Genomic DNA, 12,380 nt, shown 5'->3' on the forward strand with positions numbered 1-12,380 from the left:
GCTAAGCTAAGGCTTTTTAGATTACTAACACAAACTAAACGTTTTAAAAGGAGAATTTAGGTGTCCTTAAAGTATTTCCTACATTCTAAAATGAAGCTAAGTTGTAGCCTCCCTGTTTTTATTGGCTATATTAAGATAAATTGAGTGAGATTAAAATCTTATTTGATTTATTTACCTTTGCAAATGAAGACCGTTTTAAGGGTTACACATCCTCTGTCTCTGACGAAAGCGACCTCAATTAGTCAAGTCAGAAAGTCTTTAAAAGCTTTGTGTTTATTGCTTCCAGCACGGAGCGAGGTGGTCATTAACGTACCAAAATTCTCATAAAAATTCCAAAGTTGCACTAGTGAAAAAATGCTCAACAAAATTAAAACTAGTCACATCTTTTACAGAAAATTCATTAGCTATTTTAAACCATTTTTAACAAAAATATTTTGATTTAATGTGGCACTCAAGCAGATCCATACCATTTGGATACTTTAAACAGCATTTATATCTACTGTGAGTATATATATACATTTAGGTTTATACCTTTTTTTAAAGAAGTTGTGCAATGTTTAATATGAGCCTTTTATGCTGATGACTGTTAAACGTATTTCTCCCTGTTTACTACTATTTATGAAGTTTTATTATAAGATAAAGCATAAAATTAATCTCACACACACTGATTTTCTTTCAAAAGTTTATTTAGTATCAAGCAAGGGTAAAACTTTGCTTAACACTACAGAACATTTCAAGACTTGAGTTACAAAATACCACATTATTTGCATTTGTAATTTGCTTCCCTTTTTACGCATGTTTGCAAAGAGAAAAAACTAGCAAATGGCTGAAAATAAAAACTAAAAACTAAACTACTGAAAACCTTTAAAATAAAAGGTTACGCTTATGTTAAAAGAATGGACTAACATATTTAGTAAACCTATTTTTTGTTTAACACTAGTTAATCAAAGGTTATTTTTTTGATCACCTATTTTTTCAAATACAGTTTTGAAATAACAAAGTTCCTTGTTTTACATATCTTTATGTCCAGGTTGTTCTTTCAACAAAATATTTTAAGTTCAGTCCATCCATTCAGATTTTTAAGCGCTTTGATTTAATAAAAGGGATTGTTCATAGAAAAAATTACTTTGAACAGTATACAGGACTGGTGGAGATTGGATATTTCACAACATCAGACAGTACAATCAGTATCTGGCATATGGCTGGTCTCTGTAGACTCCTTTTGTTGTCCTTGCAGAAGTTGCCTTGTGTCTGGAGTTGGTCCATTCTTCTTGCCCTGCAAGAAGGGAAAATAATTAGACCCCTTCCAATGTTCTTACACGTTGTGTTTGTTCTTTCCTTCTTTAATGGTGAAGTAGATAGCAACATTTTATTTACTGAAACCAAGGCATACAAAGTGAAGTTTAACACTTGAACCAAAAAATATGGGTACAATACATCTATATGAGCTACCCCACAATGCATTTTCAGCACCTAACAGCAAGAAGTGCGACAGGCTCATAGCAAAAATATTTATGGCTCTGGCTTCAGCTGGACCCACTTGTTGCAAATACACAGAAATGCCAGATATAACAGCAAACCTACAAATAGTTATGCTAGATGAAATGAATGGAGGATATGAATTATGTATAAGCAAATAAGCTACCCTCAGAAATAAGTTTCTTTGCATCAGTACCAATTTAGGCTTAATTCAAATACGCAATCCAATAGTGAAACGCTTCAAGTATCATGACAAACACCTGTGGCTTCCCATAATCTAGGGGCAATACTCATCTTCACTGTAAACATACACTTCCCTTAAAATGCAGAAAATGGGAAGGCAGACTAAAAAAAAGGACAAAGGAGATTTCTTGTTTGAATTTTGAAAAAAGAGTTTGTGAAAAGCTTGTGCTATATTTAATGCTTCATAACCCTACCACATTTTAGGGGTAATTAATATTAACAAGAAGTAGCAAAGTATTGTCTTAATGAGTGAGAATCAGAAGTACTGTGCCAGGCATTTACAACAAAAGAGAAGACAGGACAAAATGAAGAGTATAATGAAACAGTACTTCGGTACACTTCAGTCAAGTAAACAAATGGGAGTACTGCCTTAGAAGAAAAACCCAAAAACACCCCAAAGCAAGCACATTTGAAAACAGTGCAAGAATTAAACTTGTACCTCAGGCAAATTCCACAGGAATCAGATAACAGAATAACACATATGAGAAACAACCTCTTGTGGTTCTTCATCACACACAAAGCAAGGCTTATATTAAGCAAGGAAACGAACGCTAGCCTAACAGTAAAGGCAGCTTGCTGAGGGATAAGAATTACAGAATAGCCTAGCTTTGAAGCACCACTGCAAGTAACTGTTGAAATGTAAAACACAGTCTTGGTTACAGTTTTAGGGGAATACTTGCTCCTTTTCAAGTAATTGGCCAAATCAGTAAGGTGAAGAGTCTCCTTTTTATCAGTTTTCACTCTGTTGCCATTCAGGGCTCCTAAATCTTAAAATCCTAATCCTAAAAAAACCTGATCATCTTCCTATGTCCTCTGGATTGGCACCTAAGCTTCTCAGAAGAGGAAAAGTTCAGGTTCTTCCTGGGAAACTGCGTTTCCTCCTGGCCATCTCTAGGCAACTATCTGCTTACCACTCAGTCTTATGACTTTTTTTTAAGGAGGTACTTGAGGGTCAGCTAGTTAAGAAATAAAGTGTTTAACTATTTATTTGTACGTGCAAAAACTTCAGTAGCTGTAACCCATAATCATTTTTCAACATATTTATAGTCTTGCTCAACTTCAGTAAATACATCACTTAATATTCTGAGTGGCTGTGCTTTGATAAATAGAAAACCAATTTTTATTGCAAAAGCAATAAAAAACCCCCATATTTTCAACCTTAAATACCGCAATCCACATTTTTTCCTAGTCAACTTTATCGACACTAAACAGTTTCATACATTTCCTCCCCTCCCCTCATCAATTTTGCATTCACAAAATACTTACAAATATCAGGCTTATAATGGCAAACAGTTTATTTTAGTGCTGAAATAAAGATTTAAGCTATACATCTATCACAACCACTTGAAAGTGCTGGGGGACAGGAATTTCAAGTGACCTTAAGCAAAATAATTAGTTTAAGCAGATGACATTGAGCAAACTTATGGTTTAGGTGCATTTATCATTACTTAGTTGAGGTCATCTTAGTTTTCAACAGGAAGCACTTCCAAATGGAGTTTAAGAAATACACCATGGAAAATTTTAAGTAGAGCTCTAAAATCACCAAGCATTCGTTAAATAGAATCACAACTCTTTTACACTAGTTACTAACAATCCTCAAATGTTTGATATGAGTGATCTAGATTATATTTCTCTGATCTCTAGACAGAGATTTAACATTTATCCCTTAAGCAAAGGTGCCTCTTAACATGCTTTACGCTTCTAATCCGTAACAGATTTCTTTAATTAAACCTGTCACTATCACACTTTGAGCTTAAAAAAATGTGATCTTTACAACTGGCATATGCTTTTTGCTTCATTACGCATTGTTTTGTCTCCATATGAGTAACCCACTGCCCTCAATGTCTATTAGCTACCTAAAGTACTTTCATAACCTTTACGTAATGACTCCCTGCTTGATTTCACAAGACTGATGCATGAAAATGCACTGATACCAAGAGACCATACAAGTCTAAACGACACTCATTTAGGCCCCGAGATTCAATTGGGACCCGAATTCATCATATTCTTACCGTGTACCAAGTTTCAATGTCAGTTGTGCTACAAAAGAAACATCTGCTTTCAGCTGCAAATCGCTCCTGAAAACGTGTCCTACACCCCTATTTTTTCTCCGCTAAGTCTCATGAATGTGACATGAAAAGGGTACTTGCAGCATGATTTAATATTTCTTCTTTCTTTGATTTTAGTTCCACATGACTATGTTAGTTATCAGACCACAGAAACCTGCTTCAGTATTTTTCTCATAACCACATGAGGAGCCCTGTGACAGTGCAGGAATCCTGAACAGCTGTTACCCACTGCAGAACTGAAGCTTGTCTTATGGAAATTCTTCTTTGATTACATTTTTTCAAGAGTCTACTACTGTAGTCATCCAGCTCAAAGCTACTCACCGTAAGAGTCGTATGTTTCTTCACTCAGTCCATGGCCATAGTCATAGTAATCTGCTCCACTGTAAGGGAGGAGGGAAGTAGGAAGAAGAACAAGAAATAGTTACATTTTTAAGAAGCAATGCTTATCATTACACACTTTGCCTTTGAAAAAAGAAATCTTGAAGGATATAAACATGCCCTAAGGTAAGAAAGGTAAGCATTCATGTGACTGACAGCTTAGGTCCTGTTTATTAATTAATTAGAAGAGAAAAGAAACCGTATTTACTGTCATTTAGGATTTTTTTTTCATCACAGAGCCACCGGTTCACAGTGTAAATGTGGATGTGGGGATTTTTAGACTTAACGTTGTACTTATAGTTGGGAAGGATGAAGATCTTACAAATGTCAATGAAAGAAGAATAGGAGGTGTAGGTAGTGAACCAATTCATTTGTCATATAAACCTCTTTTCATCACCTACTGTTGCCTAGTATTTTGCATCAAAATGCAATAAAGCACAAACAACTTTCTGATCTGAGGGTTATGCAGTTGCTATACGTGAACAAGTTCCAGTGTCTTCAAAACAAGACTAATGTGCACATATATATATCCTATTATTTTAATAGGCAGGCAAGAAAAGACAATAGAAAGAAAGTTAAAAGAAGAAATCTGCAGTCATTGGGTTTCAAGAGTATGTCTGAATACCACAACCAAGGCCTAAACCACTCTTCCATTTCATAATGACATTTCTATTTGTATTAAGACCACTGAATGGGAACTGAAGAACAAGCCTTATTACATAATACTTTTCCATTATACTTTCATATTTCATGTAAGTATAGCTATGTATAGTCTTTTATATCATTGACAGAACAAAAGTCTATTAGACATGTTTGTAGTACATCAAAACCAAGTCTCTTAATTGTTTTTTTCCTTTTCTAACCACAGCCAGACTGAGGGCTGGTATTTGGACAATACTCTACAAATCCATGCTACCAACTTATCTTCTGAGTGAGAAGGAAATCACTAATATATGATCACTAGTAAGTAATTACTAATATTGACAAAATGTTTCTAACATGAGATTGATTGCTAAGAAAATTAAAAGCAGAGAAAAAGCAATTTATAGCCTTAACGTGAATTAGCAGGTAAAGCATTTATATAAAGCAAACAACATCACATCACAATCACTTCTAAAGTGACAAAAGACGAAGATCACTTGTTGTGTTTGGGTGGTTTGTCTTTTAGATTTTTTTTAACTAAAAAGTTTTAAATCGCACAAAATCATCCAGGCCAGAAATAATACAGTTCTAGTGTGTGAAAATGCATATATAAAAAGCGTGGATGAGTATTTGTTATTGCTAGCATAAGGCTTCCTAAACAAAAATCAGAATGCACTATGGAGACCCACAAAAAAAGTGTCTGTATACAACCTAAATGTTATCTATGGTTTGTCAGGCCATGTTATGAGGGCCACAGAACAAGGGCAAAGTTTGAAGCATAAAAAAATAACATGATTTTGCCCTGCAGTAGCTAGTGATAAAACAGTCTTGATTCTGACAACCAACTTAAAACTGACATTCACTATCCTTCCACACTGTACTTGACCCTATATTTTAAGACTGTCATCAAGGTTAGAAGCCTATAGCAGCCGAGCCTTATCCCCATATCTGTCAATCCTGTCAGAATGACTTTTGCAGGGTTTCACTTCATAGATCTATTAAATGAAAAATGACTCATTTTACAGCACAAACTGTAAAACAAATAAACATCAGAAAGGAAAGATCTTTTACTTATACTGAAGTGTATCACAACCCATGTTTATTAGCAGACAAACCCTTCAAAATTAATAATCTGTCCAAAAAGTAGAAGTTACAATGGGAAGTTGCCTAGTGCAATTTAATACTCTCTACTGACTCCTTTCGTTCGTGTCCTATGAACAATGCCAACACTCTCAATTCAACTTTGTTAAACAAATGCAAAACTTCAGACAGCATAACTTAAAGTCTATGACCCAAAGGAAAGGGTACATATAAGACGGCTGTAAGGAATTCTGGGTAAAAAAGAAAACATTAAAAAAATTTTTATTGTTTCACCTGTAACAGTCTAAATAGCCCATGGAGTTCACAACCAAGACCAAAGATGACAGCTTTTTTTTGAGGAATTACAGAAAAATTTAATACTGTAGATGAAGTTACACCTTACAGAACTGCATTTTTTTCCAAAGCAAACACCTGAAAAAGGAAATCTAGTCAAAGGAACCTGCAATACGAAACTTTTCTGAATTGTACATTTGAACTCATTAACTGAGATACATGAAGTCAATTCTGTTGTGAGAAATTAAGTAACTATATTAAATAATTCTTCCACTGGACAGAAGATATGATGTCAATTTTTCTTTTAAAAGCATCGTTGACATTTACACATTTATAGGTTCTCTCTCATCTCAGCATTCTGACTGAAGACTACTCAAACTCCGTATTTTCCTTTAACAGATTTATTCTGCAAGGGAAGCCCTTTTCCTCCTATTCCTTTCGTTTTGTCTCATAGAAAGGAGAACAAAACTACAAACCAGGTTCACCTTTACCTCATGTGCCTCCCTCCTTTCAGAACAAGCTAAAAAGCATGCCCTAGATTCTTTCCTTTTTAACCCAGCAAGACTAAACCTGGAGTTTGAGTTCCTGTTTTCAGATGTAAAATGTCTTCTTGAAGCAATTTTCTACCATCTTCTTTTCTGAATTTTTCCTTACTTTTCCAGGTGTCTACTTTGTAGATGGCTAATTGCATCACATTGTATAGTTAGCTGAGTTTTCAAGCATCTTCTTAACCATCAAGTAAACAGTACAAGTAGAATCAACACTAGAGTTATCACCTGTGATTCAGATCTCTTGTACATATAGCCCCTGCTTGTAACTCCTCATATTTAACTTCTTTTGTATTCCCATTCCAGGATAATGTCTTTGGACTAACAGGAGAGAAAACAGATGGTAAAGGAAAAAACACTTTGATTTTCCATGTCAACATAAAAACTTGGAACCCCCTAATGGTATGGAAGGTTTAGCAAGCAACAATAAGCTTAAGTACACAGCTTCTAATTGGTGAGGGTCGGCCATAGATCCTACAATGCTTATGAAGTGTGGGTGAGCCTTAAGTAGTGTAAAGCCAGGTGAAAGTGCCTGTTTCCTCAGTTCAGAAAACAGCTGAATAATGGGAAGAGCAACCTCAGATTTTAGCGCTGCATCACTAGTGAAGTAAAGCCTTAAGGAGCTTTATCTAGTTCAACAGAGGACTGGGAAGCTTCCTGCCATTTTTCTAGAACCATTGTGCTGTGAAGTGTCTTAAAATACTTTAGTTATTCAACGTAAGCCTTTCAAAGGTCTTATGAAATATGACCTGAATTTCTCAGGCTTGTCTGCTAAGCTGATTGTTTCTGAAAATATCTTGATGATCCATAATAGCAGAAGAAATCTTTAAAAAAAAACAAATAGCAGTAACTGCTCTTGACATGATGGTTAAGTCTTAAGGAACTCCTACCTTTTATGCTATATTAACTATTAGCTTATTCTGTCTAGAAATGTTGGGATATTCTCTTGGGACAGGTATCAACAGAATGGTAGAGTTTCAACCTAACACTTACAAAGATCTCAGAATGAGTCATTAGGCTAATATTTGGGGCAATCCTAGAAGAGGCATGTCAACCACACAGTGCAAAGCCCCTATAGTATTCCCCAAAAATGAATAAAGGTAGCCAAAATACACTGTGATGAATGAATGGGATTGCCATGGCCCTTTAGATTTGATACAGGCATCTTTCAGAACCTACATTATCCCATTTCCATGTTTGAAAAAAAAAAAGTAGTATGACAGGGAGCCTGACTGCTAAGGGAAGAAAGCTTCCCTGATTGAAAGCTTCTAGTTTAATGGAAAAGCCCAGACTTAAGCACTGAAAAGCCTGGCTACTGTGTTTAAGCACTGGGTGAACTGAAACTTTCTTCCTCTTCAGTGACAAAAACAGCTTTTGCAACCAGCTCAGCTTCTTGTAATGCTCACTACAGAAAAAATGGCAAAAAAACCCCAACTCCTTTGCTTTTTCTTCTGCACACTAGTATCACAAGTAGTTTTGTGACTGATCCCTTTCAACAGAAGCCAGGACAGTTTCAGAAAGTGACCAAAAAACCCCTCCCAAACAAAGGTTTCCTTTTGTGCTAAGAGTAGCTCCACAAGCATCACCTTTGTCCTTGTACACAGAGGTCACACAGAACAGCAGCAAAGCAGAAAGAACAAATAAGGATCTCTCTAGCAAGAGGTCTTACACGATAGACCCTAACAGATATGATCACATCCAAACAGAACTCCACAAGGACAAGCCTGTTTCTATCATTCCTACCATATCTTCACACTCAGCTGTTTCAGACATCAAAAAACATCCATCAAGAGTAAACAGGAAGAAGAATATCCCAAATGATGTTGTCAAGACAACAATCACTGTAGTGAAGCTTCTCATAACTCCATAATGGTCTCGAACACTGAGTTGAGTGTCTGTTCTTAATGCCTCTGTGGCTCCTGAGAACACCATATTCTGTAACCCAGCTAACAGCAGGATAGCATAAAACCAGGATATCAAGAGAAGATCCACATCTTTTCTTGCATCTTGCAGATAGATTTTTATGTAACGCCCAGTTCTGCCACTTCTTAGCAGAAGTTTCTTTGGGACATACTCGCATTCCTACATCTCAGTTTATGTCTGTAAAACAGATAATGATCTTGGAAAGCAACTGAGACTTGTATGTGAAAGCTTTATAAAAAGAGAAAAATGATGCAATCTTCCTTCAATTATATCCCATTGTACTCTCATATGGATAACACAAACAGCAAATCTATTAACTATAATCACTAAAGATGACCAGAGTGCCCCCTCAAGCATTCCCTTAGCTATCACTATTTAGAAATTATTTTTCATGGCAGAAATTGTAACACATTTCATTTCAGTAGAATAGTGAAATACCCTCGGAGGTATCTGCATTCTGGTGCTACCTACCAGGCACAAAACTACATCTATCACATATTTCTAGAACTCTATACATTTCCCTAAAGCTAACAGTTTTACTATCTGAAATGTCCAGTTATTGCTGCCTGCGAACTCATTCTTTCCCCGCTCCTCCCCCCTGCCCCCCCAGCTCCACTCTCCCATCCCATGCTTCAAAACGGGAAAGGTAAGAGGCAAGTAGCAGAGGTAACTGAAGTACACAGTACTAATAAGGCTTCTTCTCAGTAACAGCAGTAGCAAGGAGCTATAGCTTTACCTTGAAATTATTAATAGAATACAGACAATCCATTCCTAAACATGAGAAATGCTAAATAAAAATGTCAAAAATGTGCTACAAAAAGCACCAGCAGAAAAACTAAAAACTCAAGCTGCCTAAATATTAGCATTTTGTTTTGGCTTCAGAATTAGAATGAGGCCCCAGCCATTCCCACATCACATGTGATTTGCAAAGCTATTTTGGGGAACTAAACTAGACTGCTATCAGAGAAAATTAAACTGAAAGCCTCAAACTATCCAGGCGCGTACCAAGTGTGTTCCAACTGCTAAGTGGAGAAAAGAGATATAAACCAACATGAACACTGACATTAGGAAAGGATGTGTTCTCTTCCCTTTACCTCCAAACAGACCAGACTACTCAGGACAGTGGAAGCAGCAGAGAATGACGAAGATCTGACAGGTATCAGTCAAAATCTTTAGATTATCCATTGCAATACCAAAAAAAGCTGTGGGTATTTTTCCATCTAATACTTGGCTATCCCTCTTAAGTCCTGCATAAGGTGTTGTTAGAGATACAAGACAATATTACCCATCAGACTGGAGTACAAGACAACACCGCCTCTACTACATCAGCCACAAAAACTGAACAGAATGTCACTACTCTGTCATTAGAAATACTCCTTAGTAAGATACATCTTCTTGTCTTACTAATTTACTGAAGGAACAGTACAACTTTCATCAGTTCCCTGTAAGTTTGATACACTTTCTCACCAGTAGAAATTGAAAAGCATCGGAGAGAAAAAATATCATTGCATCCCAGTTTTCTATAAAATCACAGATTCATGGACTCATTAAGGCTGGAACAGACGTAAGATAAATTCCAACTGTCAACCCAACACCACCATGCCCACTAAACCATATCCTGAAGTGCCACATCTACATGTTTTTTGAACACCTCCAGTAACGACGACTCCACCACTTCACAGGGCAACTTGTTCCAGTGCTTGACCACTCTTTCAGTAAAGAAATTTTTCCTAATATCCAATCTAAACCTCCCCTGAAGCAACTTGAGGCCATTGCCTCTCTTCTCCCAGATAACAAGGGATAGGACAAGACCAACACCTGCCTCACTACAACCTCCTTTCAGGTAGTTGTAGAGAATGATAAGGTCCCCCCTCAGCCTCCTCTTCTCCACACTAAACAGCCCCATTTCCCTCAGCCGCTCCTCACAGGACTTTTCTCTAGACCCTTCACCAGCCTCATTGCCTTTCTCTGGACATGCTCCAGCACCTCAATGTCCTGCTTGTAGTGAGGGGCCCAAAACTGAACACAGTGTTCAAGGTGCAGCCTCACCAGTGCCAAGTACAGGGGCACAATCACTTCCCTACTCCTGCTGGTCACACTATTCCTGATACAAGCCAGGATGCCCTTGGCCTGCTTGGCCACCTGGGCACACTGCTGGCTAATGTTCAGCCAGCTGTCAACCAGCACCGCAAGACCTTTTTCCTCTGGGTAGCTTTCCAGCCCCTCCTCCCCAGGCCTGTAGCATTGCATGGGGTGGTTGTGATTGAGATACAGGACTCAGCATTTGGGCTTGTTAGACCTCACACAACTGACCTTTGCCCATCGATCCAGCCTGTCCAGATCCCTCTGCAGAGCCTTCCTACCCTCAAGCAGATCGACACTCCCACCCAGCTTCATGTCATCTGCAAACTTACTGAGGGAGCACTCAATGACCTCATCCAGATCATTGGTAAAAGTACTAAACAGAACTGGCCCCAAAACTGAGCCCTGGGGAACACCACTTGTGATCAGCTGCCAACTGGATTTAATTCCATTCACTACCACTCTCTGGGCTCAGCCATTCAGCCATATTTTTACCTAGTGTACACCTGTCTAAGCCATGAACCGCCAGCTTCTCTAGGAGGATGCTGTAGGATACAGTATGAAAGGTTTTACTAAAGTCCAGGTAGATAACATCCACAGCCTTTCCCTCATCTACTAGGCAGGTCACCTGGTCATAGAAGGAGATCAGGTTGGTCAAGCAGGACCTGCCTTTCATGAAATCATGCTGGCTGGGCCTCATGCCCTGGTTGTCCTGCACATGTCTGGTGAGCATACTGAAGATGAACTGCTCCATAATCTTCCCTGGCACAGAGGTCAGGCTGACAGGCCTGTAGTTCCCAGGATCCTCCTTCCAGCCCTTCTTGTAGATGGGTGTTACACTGGCGATCCTCCAGTCATCTGGGACCTCCCCTGTTAGCCAGCACTGCTGATAAATGATGGAGAGTGGCTTGGCCAGCTCCTCCAGCAGCTCCCTCAGCACTCTTGGGTGGATCCCATCTGGCTCCATAGACTTGTAAGTGTCCAGGTGGCATAGCAGGTCATTAACTGCTTCCTCCTGGATTATGGGAAATTTATTCTGCTCTCCACCCCTGCCTTCCAGCTCAGGGGGCTGAATACCCTGTGAGCAGCTGGTCTGAGTATTAAAGACTGAGGCCAAGAAGGCATTAAGGACCTCAGCTTTTTCCTTATCCTTGTTGGCAATATTCCCCCCCGTGTCCAGCAAGGGATGGAGTTTCTCCTTGGCTCTGTGTTGTTCATATATTTGTACAACATTTTTTGTTGTCCCTCACAACAGTGGCCAGCCTAAGTTCTAGCTGGGATTTTATCTTTCTAATTTCCTCTCTGCACAACCCCTGTACTCCTGAGTCGCCTGCCCTTTCTTCCATAGGTGGCAGATCCTCCTTTTTTTCCCCTGAGTCCCAGCAAGGGCTCCATGTTCAGCCAGGCCGGTCATCTTCCCCGACAGTTTGGTCTTGCAGCACATGGGGACAGCCTGCTCCTTTGCCTTTAAGACTTCCTCCTTGAAGAATGTCCAGCCTTCCCGGACCCCTCTGCCCTTCAGGACTCTGACAGGGGACCCTCTCAACCAGCGTCCCGAACAGGCCAAAGTCTGCCCTCCGAAAGTCCATGGTGATGGTTTTGCTGAACCCCCTTCTTTAGTTTGTCATGAATAGAGAACTCT

The 12,380-nt window shown here is 38.7% G+C and overlaps 1 protein-coding gene across 5 annotated transcripts in view; it reads right to left on the reverse strand.

Moving 5' to 3' along the window:
* Positions 1-12,380, reverse strand: part of KHDRBS3 (KH RNA binding domain containing, signal transduction associated 3) — a 105,000-nt gene that overhangs the window by 3,423 nt on the left and 89,197 nt on the right. For 3 of the 5 annotated variants that reach the window (XR_012763372.1, XR_012763371.1, XR_012763369.1), the window contains 2 exons: positions 4,113-4,171; positions 1,127-1,276 (listed from right to left, as the gene is read on the reverse strand). Coding sequence is in view for 1 of the 5 variants with exons in the window: in XM_075415512.1 (XP_075271627.1) it covers positions 1,185-1,276; positions 4,113-4,171 (151 nt within the window). In the remaining 4 variants the exon portion in view is untranslated. Of the gene's footprint in view, positions 1-547; positions 1,277-4,112; positions 4,172-12,380 lie in introns of those variants that run through there. The other 2 variants (XR_012763370.1, XM_075415512.1) reach the window with 2 other exon arrangements.

The sequence above is a fragment of the Opisthocomus hoazin genome, chromosome 3 (assembly GCF_030867145.1).
Source record: "Opisthocomus hoazin isolate bOpiHoa1 chromosome 3, bOpiHoa1.hap1, whole genome shotgun sequence".
In the NCBI taxonomy this organism is placed as follows: Eukaryota; Metazoa; Chordata; class Aves; order Opisthocomiformes; family Opisthocomidae; genus Opisthocomus; species Opisthocomus hoazin.